At 32.4% G+C, this 18,064-nt stretch overlaps 2 protein-coding genes across 3 annotated transcripts in view; both read right to left on the bottom strand.

The window, feature by feature from the left end:
* LOC149907214 (parapinopsin-like) overlaps window positions 1-18,064 on the bottom strand; it is a 58,699-nt gene that overhangs the window by 14,507 nt on the left and 26,128 nt on the right. The window lies entirely within an intron of this gene.
* On the bottom strand, window positions 9,765-13,622 carry LOC149907216 (uncharacterized). Its single transcript, XM_090103590.1, has 2 exons — window positions 12,463-13,622; window positions 9,765-10,864 (listed from the first exon to the last, which is right to left on the bottom strand). Exons 1-2 carry the CDS (start codon window positions 13,580-13,582, stop codon window positions 10,596-10,598), a joined length of 1,389 nt encoding a protein of 462 aa, XP_089959716.1. The 5' UTR covers window positions 13,583-13,622; the 3' UTR covers window positions 9,765-10,595.

Below are 18,064 nucleotides of genomic sequence, written 5' to 3'. Positions count from 1 at the left end.
TATTATAAAGAAAAAACTGTCGTAGTTTGTTTTATTTACATACCTAGGTTAAGCTCTCTAGCATAATTTATTGCAATGAGATTTTTATGGCCCGTGTGAATGTGTATTTATTGGTTTTCCAGTAATAGAGAAGTCGATTCGTGTATTTTTTTAAATATGAAACTAAAGGAAGAAAGCTTTTAGTTAAAGATGAGGCACTTAAATGTTTTAATTAATAAATGATACTGTTATAGTATTTATTTTTTAATAAGCATCGTGTAGGTAAAATGGTATGTAAAATTGAGGTATTGTGGTACATTAACAATATAATTATATGATGTCTTTCTTGAAAGTCGGTAGGAAGGTACTGTAATTATTCGGTAGCACTGCAGGTTATAGCTTCACTAGCCGCTCCGCGCGGTTTCACCCCCGTGGCTCTTCTCCTGTTGGTCGTAGCGTGATGGTATATATATAGCCTATAGCCTTCCTCGATAAATGAGCTATCTAACACCGAAAGAATTTTTCAAATCGGACCAGTAGTTCCCGAGATTAGCGCGTTCAAACAAACAAACAAACAAACAAACAAACTCTTCAGCTTTATAATATTAGTATAGATTATGTAATAAAAGTACAAAGTAGGTACTTATTAAAGGAATCACGGACTGTTTTTTGTATAAATAAAATATAAATACCTAATCTACTTCATTAAATTCGAACGAATCAATCAATGTCGGACTCTTTCAGCATTTTTAGGCTAATTAATTGCTTGGAAAGGGTGAAATAAATCTAGATTGATCTTCAGACTTTTGAAAAGATTGTTTTAAATTTTAAACATCAGTAAACTCAAAGTAAACTTATTTTTTGGCGAAATAACAGCTTACGAAACATGATTTATGCATTTTACTGTTTTGTTGCATTCACATTTTATATTATTGTTTGTTGGAAATTAATCTATTCCAATAATAATGAAATGTAAAACCAGCAGATTAGAACCGAATAAATCAGACAAAATATAAATATAATATTTGCGATCATAATATATAAGCTGTTCTACATGGTAGATGTGCGTCACATTGATATAGTAACGGACAAAAACATCAAAAGCTTCTAGAATTAAAACGATGGACAGACAAATAAAATATCTCCGCAATATAATATGTATAATATAATAGATACCCTTAATACCATTCTGATGTAATAAGATAACATACATACACATCACGTTCGATTCCAGGCATAAATTTAAGTCTAATAAAATTTTCTGACAAGCGCGCCCTTTTCCATGCATGGACCGATTTCGTGAGCAATATTTTTCCTTTATCTGTCTAATGAGAAAATGAAACGGCAGCGCAGCAAAGGTTGGATTACGGGAATTTTGTATATTTCAATTGGAGGAGGTATGATATATGTACAATGTGTGGTACTGTATATACATAGTGGTTGGTGTATAATGACTCAATATTAAATAGTAGCTATGCCCCGCAGTTTTACCCGCATTGCTCCGCTCCTATATCGACTTGTTAGTAATATTCATGCAAAATTTGAAGAAAATCCGTGCAGTACTTTTTTATTTTGATCCGGGCCGAAATAAAAAAGTACTGCCGTACACACAGCCAAACAGACAAACAGAGAAAAAATCATAAAACTATATTTTTGGCTTCGATATCGATTGTAGATCACGCCCCAAGTATCCTTTAAATAAAATATTTAATGTACAGTTTTGACTTTCCTAATATTTCATTATATTATGCACGTATGATGATTTGATTGGATTAAAAAATAAATTAAACTATATTAATATAAATAGCAAATAGGTCAAACGCATTGAATAAGGCTCTGGCTGGTAATAATAATAGGAGAGTTTGTTGTACCGGGTGGAATTTTGTTATGGCACCTGTAGGTAAATGTTTTCTTTCTTTTCATAATTTATAATGGAATATTTTCTTTGAAAACATGATGATGGCATAACAAAATTCCACCATGAATAGCCGTTGATTTTTTGCCTTACATATAGAATAAAAAATGTTCAGTTTTTTTTTAATTTTCTTAATTTAAATTACATAAAACTGATTTTTTATTTTAAATCCTATTGGTTTAAAAATATATTAAAATAGTATTTTTAACTAGCTTATGTTTCAATATCTGAAAAGACGATTTATTTTATGAAAAATCGAAATAATATTATGGTATTATACGAAAAATAAATAAAATACTACTAGTAGACTAAAAGCTGTCTCCTATAAAATATGCATTTCAAAGTCCCATATATAACTTTTGGTATTTCACATAAATTAACTGAACTTAATTTTATGACATAATAAAGCACTTTAAAATCAAGTTAAAAAGCCATCAAATTGAAATAAGCTATCCAAAAGTTACAGTCTAAATGTAGTAATAAAATTAGCATAAATAATACTTATCATGAACAACTGTCGTTAATAAGATATTCAGAAAATCCAATTTCTCAGCCCTCCCCTTCCTGAAATTCCAACCCTCTTAAAATGCCAAAATGGCGCATGTACTCGATGTTTATTGCATACCGAAAGTGTAACTGGATCATTATTTATTTAGCTAGTTGTGGTACGCTTTGTGTGTGCGATTTGCTGAAATTTTATGGACTTTCTGACCTATACCATTCGTAGTCCTTTTTTTTGCGCCTCTCCACCCTTACTTTAAACCTCTAACTTTTATTTATTTAACCCATTGAGCCCCGAACGGCCCGATCGGTCCACGACACTATAGAAAATCTATTGTGTCTGTGATTCCGGGGCCTGAGTTATTACAGTTGGTGAATGCATCATTTACAAATATTTACGGACAGTGGCATACTATCAGCACTCACAAAGTTTCAAGTTCATAATACGCATAGCAGATAAGGAGGATTATTATTAGATATACTGACTAAATGAACATCCAGCATTTCACAGTTATCTCAGCAATTGCTTAAAACATTAAAAATATAGCCTTTCTTTAAAACGTCGCTTTAATCAAAAATAAACTTCCAAGCTACGATAGAAGACCAAAGCGCTACAAATCTGATCAAGGAGTTAGACAATTTTCAATCTCAAACATTAATAAAGGCATTTAAATCCCCTTTTACCCGAGTCCGAGTTTGACTGACTAGTTATTAAGTTCTTATCGTCATTGTCATATATTTCATAATAAAGAATCCGCTGGGCTCAACGTAATTGCGTAAGCAGTGTTTGTGCCGCCTTGCTGTATTACGGTACCTTTGAGGTCTAAATATAGATAGACTCCAGAGTGTTCGACGGCAGAATGTAGAATATTTTATTGTAATGAACCGTGATTTGGAGAGGAGTTATTTTGAATTAGCTAGTGAGAATTCTGAGAAAAAGATTGATTGTGATTATCGAAGAAATGCTTTTAAATAATTTCTTTTAGATATATTATTTTAGTATAATCCTACTGACAGATTTTCAACTATAATTAGCACTGTGTATTAATAAATGAAATAAGAAAATTTCGAAAGCAAACATTATGTTTGGTTTTTGACGTGACAACGTCTTATAATTCGATAGAGCCGGCTGCACGCACGAAAAAACATGACTCATGCGGCGTTACCTCGCTCTGAGGCGTTCCATAGTGCAAGCGAGAGCGCGGAACGACCGACAAAGAAGCACAATCGGCCTTAAGACGTTGTCACGTTCAACTATCGTCAGTAATTTTTACTAAAAACTTTTGAGAAGAAAAAAGATTTTTTAGAACGTATAAAAAGCTCCGTCACATTAAAGAAAAACGTTGTTTAAAATCATGAACAAAACACCTACTCGTTGTAAATTATAAAATATTATAGTTGCAGGTTTCAAAGTCCGTGTAATTATAAAACCTGATGAACTTTTATCAAAGGGCTCGCTCAACTAAATAATCACGACACCGATTTTCCAAATAAAATAATATTAAATTTCGCATTAATTTCGAAGGTTAGGGCACGTGGAAAGATATTTGTGTATTTGTCTATTTGTATACGCCGAAATAGATGGTTGAGGTTTTGTGGTTGAAACACGAAATCTGTGAGTCAAAAATAGAAACTAGAATTTAGAAATATATCTGTTGTGACATTATGAATAGGTTTATTCGTTTCAGTAGTGTTTGAATATAGGGCTCCAATTGTAACAAGTTGGGAATACTAAAAATAGTTTTATATTTCATAGAAATTACGCCTTGATGTAAACAATATATGAAATAATAAAATAGACATGGTCTTTCATATCTATACAAATATTATAAAGAGGAAAGGTTTGATTTTTTGTTTGTTTGTTTGTATGAATTGAATAGGCTCCGAAACTACTTGGCGGATTTGAAAAATTCTTTCACTGTTGGAAAGCTACATCATTTCTGAGTGACATAGGCTAGGTTTTATCCCGGAAATCCCACGGGAACGGGAACTATGCGGGTTTTTTTTGAAAACGCGGGCGAAGCCGCAGGCGGAATGCTAGTCTTATAATATGTAATTCGCTATCTATTATAAAACGAGAGAGTCTGGTGAGTTATAAGAATAACTTATACTAAATACATAGTTTTGAGATTAAAAGAGTAGAACAAACGCAATTCCATATTATTCCAATATAATTTTATGTAACCCATTATTAAATTGAGAACCAAATATAATGGACTAGCTTTCCGCCCGCAGCTTCGCCCGCGTTTTCAAAGACAAACCCGCATACTTCCCGTTCCCGTTGGATTTCCGGGATAAAACCTATCCTGTATTAATCCAAGTTACCCTCTATATGTATCTGTGTGCTATATGTGTGCATTCATTGTAATTGTGTATAATGTTGTAATTGGTTCATTAGTATTTGCGTGAAAGAGTAACAAACATACACACCTATACAGTATACATACGCATACATCCATCCTCACAAACTTTCGCATTTATAATATTAGTAGGATTAGTTAAAAGCTGTTTAAGTGGTAGAGATCTATATTGCTTATACGTTCTAATAATTGCTAATTTCCTGTACCAATTTTCGAGCGGCGGTATACTAAAGAATCATTCATTTATTTAATGAAATATGAAAAATGAAAAAAGAAATGAAAAATTTCTTTATTAGTTTCAAAATATTTAATCTATCTTTACTGTTATATTATAAAGCTGAGAGTTAGTTTGTTTGTTTGAACGCGCTAATCTCAGGAACTACTGTTCCGATTTGAAAAATTCTTTCGTTGTTAGATAGCCCATTTATCGAGGAAGGTTATAATATACTATCATCATGCTATGACCAACAGGAGCGGAGCAATGCGGGTGAAATAGCGGGACACAGCTAGTAATTCGTAAACTTTAGAAATATCTACATGATTTTGCCTACGCACATCTAGTTTAGATACTAATAGTAGAGAAATTCAATAATGTATATTTTATGATAGAAACTTAAATATACAGGTAGACTGTCAAGCGTGGCGTAGACTAGTGATAAGATTTTCTAGCAAAGAAAGTTTGTCCTTTGAATACAAATTCCGTTCACATTAGATATTTCAATCTTTGCTTTAGTTGAGCATGGAAGTTCTCTTATTCAATTTGGATTTTATATATAACTAGCGGTCCGCCCCGGCTTCGCCCGTGGTACATATGAAAAATAATGTTGGCCGATTCTCAGATTTACCCGATATGCACAGAAAATTTCATGAGAATTGGTCCACCCGTTTCGGAGGAGTATGCAGACTAACATTGTGACACGAGAATTTTATATTATAAGATATACTTACTTTATATTTATTTATAACTAGCTGCGCTTCGCGGTTTCACCCGCGTGGTACCGCTCCTGTTGGTCCTAGCGTAATGATAATATAATATACCCTAAGTCTTCTTCGATAAACGGGCTTTCTAACACCGAAATAATTTTTGAAATCGGACCAGCCCCCCTAGTCAAGTGGCTTTCTATTAGCGTAAAGTTCAATAGAATAGATTATGAATGTATGAGATTGAAGTTTGATTACGACGACGACGACGATTGATTACGTCAATCTCATACATTCATAATCTATTCTATTGAACTTTACGCTAATAGAAAGCCACTTGTCTAGGGGGGCTGTAGTGCTTCCTGAGATTAGCGCGTACAAACAACCAAACAATCTCTTAAGCTTTATAATTTTAGTATAGAGCTTTATTGCTACGAGGTGTGAATTATTATTGGTGGAAAATACATATTATTATTTTAAGTTTTATCATACTCAGGATAGACTTTCATAACTATCGATGTACAGTTAAGTGGACTTTTACGTAAACAAAATCCATACTAATATTATAAATGTGAAAGTAACTCTGTCTGTCTGTCTGTTACTCAATCACGCCTAAACTACTGAACCAATTTGCATGAAATTTGGTATGGAGATATTTTGATACCCGAGAAAGGACATAGGCTACTTTTTATCCCGGGAAAATGACGCAATCCCGGAAATCCCACAGGAACGGGATTTATGCGGGTTTTTCTTTGACTGCGCGAGCGAAGCCGCGGGCGGAAACCTAGTTACCTATAAGTTAATAATATTGTCAGCATGCAACAATAAAAATAGCCTACTGTTATACTTAGCTATCTAAAGAAAATCATTTTCATTCCCTATAATTATTAAATGTAATTATAAGTTCATTATATCAGATTACTCTTTCGATTTTAAATAATGATGTAATCATGAAGTAGCTATAGATGTAATATGTATGTAAAAACGTTGTCATAGTAATAAGAAAATGGAAGAATAGCTTTACAGAACTATGAGTAAATCATATATAAAACTCTATATGTACAAAATAACTATTCAAGTTCTGATTGAAACACTGGTCATAGATAATTACAAACTATCAGAGCGACACAACTTGTGGTTGTGATGTTTTAATTATCCATTGTATGGATTGTCATTAGAAACGTATTATGTGTGTATAAGTTATTGAAAAAACAGTAATTACAAGAGGAAAGATATTCTATACGTAATAAGTAATAGAAAAAATATATATTAAAATAATTGTTGTTTATATAAATGTTAATAGTATTAACAATTACTTATTAATATATAGTGACTAGCTTTCCACCCGCGGCTTCGCCCGCGTTTTCAGAGAAAACCCCGCATAGTTCCCTTTCCCGTGGGATTTCCGGGATAAAACCTATCCTATCTCTCAAGTTGGATCGAACTGCACATGGTGTGCGAATTGTATTATAATCGGTTAAGTGGTTTAGGAGTTCATTGAGGACAAACATTGTAACACGAGATTTATATATATTAAGATTATATTTTCATAGTACTTGTATCAGATATATTGTAATTACTAATCATTATGTAGAAATCGAATCATTGAACTGTATTAAAGAATACGTCATGTGCAGAAAAATAAATGTGTGCGTGTACTAGTGTAACCTCTTTATGACCTTTTTTTTTAATAATTTACTATAATATTATGCAACTTTATAGAAATACGGCAATCACGCGTGGTAGGGATAAGAAAAAGATGGCGCGTAACGGAAAAATATCACGCGTAACGAAAAAATGTTACACTAATTTTTTTTTCCAACCCCGATAAAGGAGTTTCACTTCAATAAATGTAGTCATTATAATGTACCTATCTATCAATGAATAATATAATAAGTTGTTTATCTACAATATCAGTATCACATTTTATTGCAAACAAAAACATAAAATACAAATTTTGCTAAAAACAGGACATGCAAAGGGCGGCTTTATTTTTTATTATTCAAGCAATTCCTTCCAAGCAACACAAGCTTCTGTGAGTATGAAATTGATTCCGCCCGCGGCTTCGCCCGCTTTGTCTAAAACATAATAAATTATATACTAAAACCTTCCTCTTGAATCACTATCTATTAAAAAACCGCATCAAAAACCGTGTCGTACTTTTCAAGATTTAAGCATACAATAGGGACATAGGGACAGAGAAAGCGACTTTGTTTTATACTATGTAGTTGAATTATTCAATATTCATATTCAATATAAGTTACATAATCACTCACGTAAAAGCTACGGCATAGTTCGAAACTTTCACAGTCATATTTATTAGAATCACGCTTAAAATTCGTCTCGAAGCCACACAAAAGATAAATTGTTCAAACTAAACTAGTTATTAACAAACCGAATACTATTTAAACTGTCAGTCAAATGAATTCTGACGCGTTAGGTTCTAATCTTAGGTTCTAATAATATGTTACGGTACATTGGTTTATCAAACGAACGTAGAGCCAGAGCAAGAGCTTTCTTTCGTGATTCTTTAGTGTAAACGAAAACTCATATTCAGTGTCGTTCAGTATTAGAACATTGCATAGAATCTTTTCGAACGAAAATATGCTCTACGCCTGTTTACACTGAAAAAATTTGACATAGTGGGGTAAGAATGAGCATTCGCTCGTTTGATGAAAAAGCACCGTCAGTATGGGGAAAATTGTTTCAATCATATTTACAGATTCGTTATATTTTCTAAAGGGTCTTGCAATAAGGCACGATTATTCAGAATCCTACAAACAAGAGAATGAAGATATTATATGTAGTATGTTTATGCGTATGTACAAGTATAAGGCATAAGCATTAGGACAAAGACGCAAAACAAAATTTCTTTCAATATCGATCAAGTAGTCAACACACGAAATTGTAATACGTATAATACCTATATAGGCACAATAGGTACAATCCTACTAATATTATAAATGCGAAAGTTTGTGAGGATGTGTGTGTGTGTGTGTTTGTTACTCTTTCACGCAAATACTACTGAACCGATTACTATGTAATTTAGCACACATATAGAGGGTAACTTGGATTAACACATAGGATAGGTTTCATCCCGGAAATCGCACGGGATCGGGAACTATGCGGGTTTTTCTTTCAAAACGCGGGCGAAGCCGCGGGCGGTAAGCTAGTATAATATATAGGCATAATAGGTACCTATAATACATGAGTACAAAATACAATATTCATCAGACAACATTCCCACAGTATTACAATATTTTTCCTTACACTTCTAACAATATTCGGGGTATCCAATCCGCCTGAGACTATATACAACTACGCACTTAATATGTTATGGACCAAATAATAAATATGTGCTTTTTGCATAATGCACGAGCAATGAGCATAGTGTATTAGTCGATGTAATAGTTAAATTAACGTTAATTTCTACGTTATTTTAAAACGTTAAATTAAATTAAATTTTATTTGAATTGTTTGGATATATTTTAGCAGAGAAAATTCCTATTGTTGATGTAATATTGCAATTCTAATCGACTAGCGTGCTTAATATGCAAATAATATTAGTTTATGCTATGTATGAGATAACGTTAGAATAGACTTATGGAAACATGATCTCCCCTTTAGGTATATACTACGTTGAAATAAATCTTAATATAATATGAAAGGTGACTGACTGTTTGACTGATCTATCAACACACAGCCCAAACTACTGGACTAATCGGGCTGAAATTTGGCATACAGATAGCTACTATGAAATAATGTTGATCAATACTGCACCCAAGGGGACGAAATAAGAGATAAAAGTTTGTACCATGAAAATATATTCTGACAATGGAGGGTAAAGCGGGCAACATATTATACTTTTAAGACAATGCCATTACGAAAGAATACTAGTGCTAGCACTAACTGTGTTAAAAACCATAATATGGGTAAAAGATATATAAAAGAGCGTAATATAGTAGGATAATAATTAATAATAATAATATTATCTGTGATAGAGCGTAAACATTAGTACAGTCAAAAGTGCACTCTGTAGGTATTTAGGATATTTTTTGAACAGGAATCAACAATGGATCAATAAATATTGATCTATTCCCGATTCATCCGGATAAATTTGATTAAATATTGAAATACCTATGATATTTTCCCCATTCATCCGAAGAGTAAATGGTATGTCCGATTCATCCGAGAGTTTTAAAGATAGTTATTAATAAAAAAAGTGATGGAGGGTTGACAAATAAAACAAATATTTTAATTATGTAAATATATATTATTTCTTTGTAAAACTTTAAATAGTAAGATGTAACATATAATATAACACCAGTAATACAGTACCATAAAAATCAACTTTAGGACTTATCTATTATTCTTCCTGTATAGGTTTGATACATATAAATCTGGATATACAACTATTTGTTAATTCTTTTTTAAGCTGTAAACAGTAACAAATACAATATTTAAATTACTACATTAGTAATAAAGTGTTACAAAATCAACTTTAATGCCTATTGCCCTTTTTGTAAGTATAGGTTTGATACATACAGATTTGGATAATAATATTTTTTAACTAATACACTCAAAAATCAACTTTAGGACTTATCTATTATTCTTCCTGCATAGGTTTGATACATATAAATCTGGATATACAACTATTTGTTAATTCTTTTTTAAGCTGTAAACAGTAACAAATACAATATTTAAATTACTACATTAGTAATAAAGTGTTACAAAATCAACTTTAATGCCTATTACCCTTTTTGTATAGGTTTGATACATACAGATTTGGATAATAATATTTTTTAAGTAATACACACAAAAATCAACTTTAGGACTTATCTATTATTCTTCCTGTATAGGTTTGATACATATAAATCGAAAGCCTATGATGTATAAATTTCAGACTTTAATATTAATAACTACGTTAAGTTGCAAATTTTTTCTAAGCAATGACCCAAGGTAATTTCACAGTTTTGATGCTGCGTAATTATATGAGCGAGACGTTTATCAAAATCTATGACATTTTTGTTTCTATATGAAATTGGAATACCCTGTTCAAATTGTTTTATTTTGAGATCAAATTCTTTTATATTTTTCAATAGGAGATCTAAAAATTTAATAAATGACGGTTTTGCATTCGATATTCCTTTATTTAACTTTGAATGCCACCCTTCTAAATGATTTGTGGGTAAAACCGCGAAAAATTGTACATGAATTATTTTTTCAATGTTCCCATTTTATTTCTCATATGGCATCAACGTTTTTTGACAACAAGTGTTTTGTTAGATATGTAATAAAAGGTATGCTTGTGTTCTTTTAGATTATTTCATAAAACTCAATCTATCTCTTGCAGAAATATTTTATTTTATATTTTTTTTACTGGCTCCACTTTTCTGTCCATATAAAAAATATTTGTCCACCTAACACCCTTGTGACAAAAACTGATAACCCCTACGAAATGGTATGACTGACTCGCATTTTTATGAAAAATTTAAGTTATTCGGTTCTTATTCAACATGTACATAAAAATCTTTTAATGCACAAGGCCTTAATCGATTTTTTATTATTATTTTAAAAACTGTCCACTTTTTTTATACGTGTGTAACGTCACGTATGTAACGTCTATAACTGCCATACTATAAGAATTATCAGAATCCTTCTCTTATTTTATTGAGTGGCAACACTATTTGGCATGCTGGCAACATTTAAAAAACAAAAGCAGCCATTTTTTCTTTGAGATAAATGGTGTTTTGTGTTGATGTGAGATTTGTCGCTCGAAAAAAGGGTATTTAAAGTGTTCGATTGCGAGGTAAGTATATATATTCTGTCTTATTATTATAAATCTTTACGTAGGTTTACTATAAAACTAAAGAATAAGACTACTTCGTGGTTCTTAGCATTCACAATCGAGTAGTAATTTTAATTTAAGGTTATGTCGCCCGCATTTTTTGTCATGATTGTAACGATGTGTAACGAAATGTGTTACGTTACAGTCATGACATGTTGTTAGGCTTAGAACACATAGGTCTATTAAAAAATTGCGCGAAAAAAGGACGATAATATTTTCAAATCTAAACGGCTGAACGGATTTTGATGTGCAAGATATCATTGGATTGGTCTTTATATATAGTTTTCCATTACCTTAATATGTTTTACCTGATTGTACAAAAAAAGAATAAAATAAAATAATTAATAAAAAAAAATAAAAAACTGACACTGCAAATTCATAACACGCAGTCGGAGGCTATATAAGATGTATATAGAATGGGTAGAGGCCAGTAATATTTTGTAGCCGTGTAGCCTCCGACTGCGTGTTATGAATTTGCAGTGTCAGTCGGGTTTTTTTTAATTTTTTTTATTAATTATTTTTTCAAATGAGAAAATCAAATTACAGATGGCGTTGACGAATAAAAAAAATATCGAGAGAAGTTACAAGTTCAAAATCCCGAGAAATATAAAGAACTACAAACGAAAAATGCAGAAAGGAATAAAAAGCGGAAAAAATATCAATTTTTTTCAATACAATTTTGATTTATGCATCTTTTTGTTTTAATTCATTATTTTATGATATGAATTGGTTTTACCTACCTATATCTCCATTTTTTCCTGTCGTGTGAGTGTAAGACACCGTGTCGACGTTAACTTTTTAATGCTAGGAAGAAAAGATAACTGATATATGTACTAAGCTTTATAATGGTCATGTAAGTAACATTCAGTCATGTATGTAACGTTTGTTATGATGTCATGAATGTAACGGGACAATTTTTCGCGGTTATACCCTTGTGGTCCTGAATCTTTCACCGTAGAATGACCATTTTCCGAAAAAACTAGATTCAATCCAGGCGTTCACAAAGTAGTCATTAAAAGCTAATATTTGCCCGTTATTGGAACAATCTTCCATTATATATAAATAACCATCACTGATTAAGTGTTGTGGCAGAAGTGATAAAGCGCCACAGATTGCAACGTGAGCTTTATGTACGGGATTTTTATTTAATTTTAATTCTTTTGCTTTTTTTCTTAGAGCACTTTTAAAATGAAAATAACAACCTACAATTTTACAATTAGGCATTATTTTTTGCATTGCGTTCATAGCTGCTGCCTCGTAATCAGATTGAAATTTTTTTGGATTCCAATCCGGCACTTGCGACTTTATTATTTGAAAAAGGATTTCATAAGTAGCCTGTTTCTTATTTAATAATAACGCGTATACCAGCGGGACAACGTTAGATGTTTCTTCGGAACTACCCAAATCTCCATGGATTGTGTAAAGTTGGTAGAAGGGCTTAGGACATATTTTAAACGTACCATCTGCAAAAATATGTTCAACTGTTGCTAGTAAGTGCTTCGCATTATGTGTTCCAAATACTATGATTCTGTTCCTTTGGTCTGTATAGTCAGCCAGCAATATTTTGTCTTTATATGCATCTGGGATTTCAACGGCAGAAGCAGTTTGAAATGTGGTTCTTTTCACTCCCAGTGCTTTATTTCTGGAATGGTATAAACTGTTCTTTATTGATGTAAACTTCGGTATTGTTGCTACTAGGTCGAGGCCAAAATCAGCGAGCGAAGACATCTCATTGTTGAATAACGTTGGTATTGGGTCTGATTTCGTTGCAGCTAATTTTCGGCATTGGTTCAGTTGTTTCTTTATTATGTTGGCAGCAAAATTTGGTTGGCATGTATGAGGATCATCACTCACAACTAGATTGTTTTTTGTGACTACACGTCCACGACATTTCCGAGTTTGCCACTTCACACAACACCAAACAGTTGTACCGTTTTTGTTTTCGCGTTTTTTGTTATGCTGATAGCCACCACGCAATAAAAGAAGTCCTCCTCGTTCTGATTGCTCAAAAACTAATTGAGTCTGACTGGAACTACTAGGTTCACAAGTAGAATCCATGATAAACTAATCCAAATCGTAGGCAAAACAACAAATCCGATCACGAGCAAGGGTCAAATGTTCAGAAAGTGATTACAGTAAGTGATAGTAGAGATGTTTCCTGATCGCGAGCGAAAAGTCAACTAAATTTTCATTTATGCAAAATATGTGACATAATTTTTAAAAAGAAGGGTGGTTTTGCGTTATGATGCCGACAAAAGCAAAGTTAAAAACTTTTTACATTGTCTTTTTAAAATTAACAATTACATTTAAATAACAATATTTTAACAAATACTAATCCATTCCGAAAACTCTCACCAGTGTTATCTATCCCATCATAAAACCCCTTTTATGCAATATAGAGCTCGTATTTTTAAATACCTACCTGACGCTCTGTAGCCCTTTTGTTCGGTTGCCGACTGCAAAATTCTCGTAATAAGAACAATTGGTTAGGCACACTTATTAACATTTTTTTGTTAATATATAATGGAAGAAGGGAAAAGGTATTATAAAAATATGGTATCTACCTATATATATATATATATATATATATATATATATATATATATATATATTTTTTTTTTACAGGTTGGTCGTGTCACCTGACCGACGACAAATAAAAGATTTTGAATATTAGAAGATATTATTTTTGTAGTAAGTAGGTAATGTTTTTCTTTTTAGTTTTTTTTTGGGCATTTTAGATAATGTAGGAATAGATTCGTACAGTTTATCTTATAAAAATAAATTTAAAAAAAACCGACTTCCAAAAGGTAAAAATAATAAACCTTCCCGACTTCTAACACGTACTTAGAAGTCGGACAGGTATATTCAATTCACTTTTTAGTGTTGTAAGAAGGGTACAACACGAAATTTCAAGCGAGAATTCGTTACGTATGTAGGTACTTCTTCTTCTTTTAAAAGTCGGTTAGTCTCTATCTACATTCGTATGCAAAGTTACAACACGATACGTGCAGTAGAAGTTAGTGTACATCGTCTCGCAAGTTCGAGAAATCGACCGATTGTCTCCGCCTGGAAACTACTGGATCGATTTCAAATATTCTTGAAATGGGCCCACTCGGAATATATTTCGGGTCGAATGTAAAAAGAATCACATCAATCGGTCAACGCGTTTGGGCGCTATCGATGTACAAACACACAAAAAAACACAACTCGGCAGTTGAGACCCTCCTCCTTTTTGGGAAGTCAGTTAAAAAGTGAAAAAATATTGTAAAAAAGTGAGTACTTGTATTTATACATACATATAATTTGTAATACCTAATACAGTATATTAAAAATATGAGTTAATATATTTTAAAATATTTTTTCTGCTATCTATACTTTTTCTTGTCTTATTTAAGGATATTTTCATGCCGGATGAAAAGGGAATATTTTTTCGGATGAATTGGTAATTATATAATTATAATTTGGATTTCGGATGAATCGGGAATATTTTTTCGGATGAATCGGGAACTAAAATAATTCGGATGAGTTTTGCGGATGAATCGGTAATAGATCAAAATAAAATAAAATATTGACAGAATAACAAATTAATAAAATTAACAATCAAACATATATAAATCAAATAAAATAAGGTTGTTTACGTATACATAATGTGGTTTTTATCAGAATAATATTGGAACCTAGATGGATAAGCGTGCCTACATGCAAATCTTTGAAATTATTACTTAAAAAGCTACTTGTATGAATAGGACTCTATTTACCGCACACATCTATACTTATATTATAAAGCTGAAGAGTTTGTTTGTTTGTTTGAACGCGCTAATCTCGGGAACTACTGGGCCGATTTGAAAAATTCTTTCGGTGTTAGATAGCCCATTTATCGAGGACGGTTATAGGCTATATATCATCACGCTACGACCAACGGCGGTGGAGCTACGGGGGTGAAACCGCGCGGAGCAGCTAGTTCAAGATAAAAATAACCAATTAACCTTACCATATGTCCTATAAGCATAATATGATGTGTATTCCATAATATGAATAATTTTCCATAGCCTTGGACTATTTTTCCTTCATCGTATATATTATAATATATTATGGTATCGTAAATATCGTGGTAAATAGATAAATTAAATCCTCACTCCATCCTTTTTATAGCTAGAAGAATATTAATTTAAAAACTACGTTGTATAATATTACTAGCTACTTGCCTCGCGGTTTTACCCGCATTGCTCCGCTACGATTGGTCTTAGCGTGATTATACAGGGTGTCCCATCGTCGGTATACTAAGCTCAAAGGAGGTTATAGTTTTGCATACGCTGAGTACTTAAAAAAATACTTATAAAATTCCAGGAGCATTTTTTTTTCAAATAGATGAATTCTTAAAACTCTATGTGTGTAGGTACCCCTAAAAAGCAACCAGCCCAAGTTTGCCACCCGCACGTGAGCTACCGTTTAAGATTATGTTTTCATAGACAAAATGCTCACATTATTATCGAAGCGGTATATGCCGGCTGCGTGAAGTTAGAGAAAAAAAAAGGATTTTAAGGAAAAATGTAGCAAACCATTTTTGACGTAATTTTTTTAAGTATTTTTTACGTGATCACAGTTTGCAAAACTACAAGTTCCTTCGCGCTTAGTATACCGATTACCGATAGCGGGACAATCTGTATATAGCTTATTGCCTTCCTCGATAAATGATCTATCTAACAGTAAAATAATTTTTCAAATCGGACCCGTGGATCCAGAAATTATCGCGTTCAAGCAAACAAACAAACTCTTCAGCTTTATAATAGTACTATTGATAACCAATACAATACATCTCTCATTTAATTCATGGTTTATCCTGTGGTTTATCCTCATGGTCTAAGACCCGAATATAGGGTGACCTTCACCGGCGTGATAATAGAATGCGACCAATTTTATAATAAACTAGCGGTCCGCCCCGGCTTCGCCCGTGCTACATGTTTACGTTTTCTCTACATAAGAACCATCCTCGTACTTCAAGGAATATAATAAAAAAAGAATTATCGAAATCGGTTCAGCCGTTCTCGAGTTATGCGCTTACCAACACATTTTGCGATTCATTTTTATATATAAGATGTAGTCTATTAAAAATCTATTAAAGATGGGTTGACTGAAAAAATCCTGGACAGGATATTAATAATAAAATATGACCTTGAATGACGCCTGTATGTTTTTTATCCCTTTCACACCTAACTTGCCAATTTAGGTTGGTGTCGAGTTCATATTTTCTTGTTACAAGTTAATGTTCATACTGAAATCTCCAGTGTATTAGATATAAGCTTCTTGGTCTGAACTATTGAAATGATTAATTACACTGCCTTTTGATTAATAATACATATAATGACAGTTATAGTCTAAGATCCCACTGCAGGATTATTTCGTGCATAGTTTTTTTTTTATGAAGCCAAAATTTTATGTAAGTACATACATTTAAAGCTTATATTCATGAAATTATTGTATCTTCACATATCCTTGAAAAATGTTCTAAGTTTTAATTTATGTCGGTTTAAAGTGGGTCAAATTCGAGTCAAAGGAGTCAATTACATATACAAACATACAAGTGAAGCTAATAAATTCAAAAGCAATCATAGACAACTGAGATTCATCTTCAATGTTGTTTATTTTTATTGAATCTATCATTATTATACACTAGCTTCCGCCCGCGTGGTGTTTTGATAAAAGGTAGCCAATGTTCTTTCTCAGGGTCTAAAGATTGTCTGTGCCAAATTTCATCAAAATCGATTGAGAGGTTTAAGCAGGAAAGCGTAACAGACAGACAGAGTTACTTTCGCATTTATAATATTAGTAGGGATCTGTCTCGAACTTTCGATGTTGAAATTAAAAGTTTCTTCAAATGGATTTCTTTATAAAGCATCTTCAAACAATTCATTTAAAGTTTCCGAGACAAATTTGAACAGGGATAAAGTGAGATTCTCGAGTTCTTAAGGCAACAAAAAATAAATATCGTTTTAAATTAGTGTTTTCATGTATAAAACAGAATTAAATGTTCCAAATTAGGTTGTATTTGAAAAGTTGTTTATGATTTTTTTTTATATGAGAGGAGGCAACAGAGCAGACGCGTCACCTGATTTTAAGTGTACCTACTGCGTCGCCCATAGGCACCAGCAATGCCGAAAACATTGTTAGTGCGTTGCCGGCCTTTAAGGTAGGAGTACGCTCTTTTCTTGAAGGTCCCTAAGTCGTAACCGTTTGGAAACACCGCATGAGGAAGTTCGTTCCATAAATTCGTTGTGCGCGGAAAGAAACTTCATTTGAAGCGCGCAGTCGTCGATTGCGGTGGTGATAGAATATTCAAGGTCAAGGTGGTGATAGAATAGTTTTCATGATAAAACATTTTTAATTGGAAATTCTTCATGATAATAATATAATATAATGAATTGTTTCATTAGTGGTGGATTGCCATATAACAAATATTCCGGATACCGCAAGAGAAGCCACGGGCTGAAGTTATTAATGGCGGTTTATGGGTTGATTACGTAATTTAGATTATAAATGATA

The sequence above is a fragment of the Colias eurytheme genome, chromosome 7 (assembly GCF_061535395.1).
Source record: "Colias eurytheme isolate Ceu_HAF_F1 chromosome 7, ilColEury1 Martin Lab GWU primary, whole genome shotgun sequence".
Classification (NCBI taxonomy): Eukaryota; Metazoa; Arthropoda; class Insecta; order Lepidoptera; family Pieridae; genus Colias; species Colias eurytheme.
This window is presented reverse-complemented; position numbering and strand designations above follow the sequence as displayed.

What these genes read in the sequence shown, in the direction of transcription:
- LOC149907216 (XM_090103590.1), bottom strand. Translation starts at nt 13,582, where the DNA reads ATGGATTCTACTTGTGAACCTAGTAGTTCCAGTCAGACTCAATTAGTT. An exon ending in CTACGGTGAAAGATTCAGGA is followed by an intron (nt 10,865 to 12,462) that starts CCACAAGGGTAT and finishes TCGCGGTTTTAC; the next exon opens with CCACAAATCATTTAGAAGGG.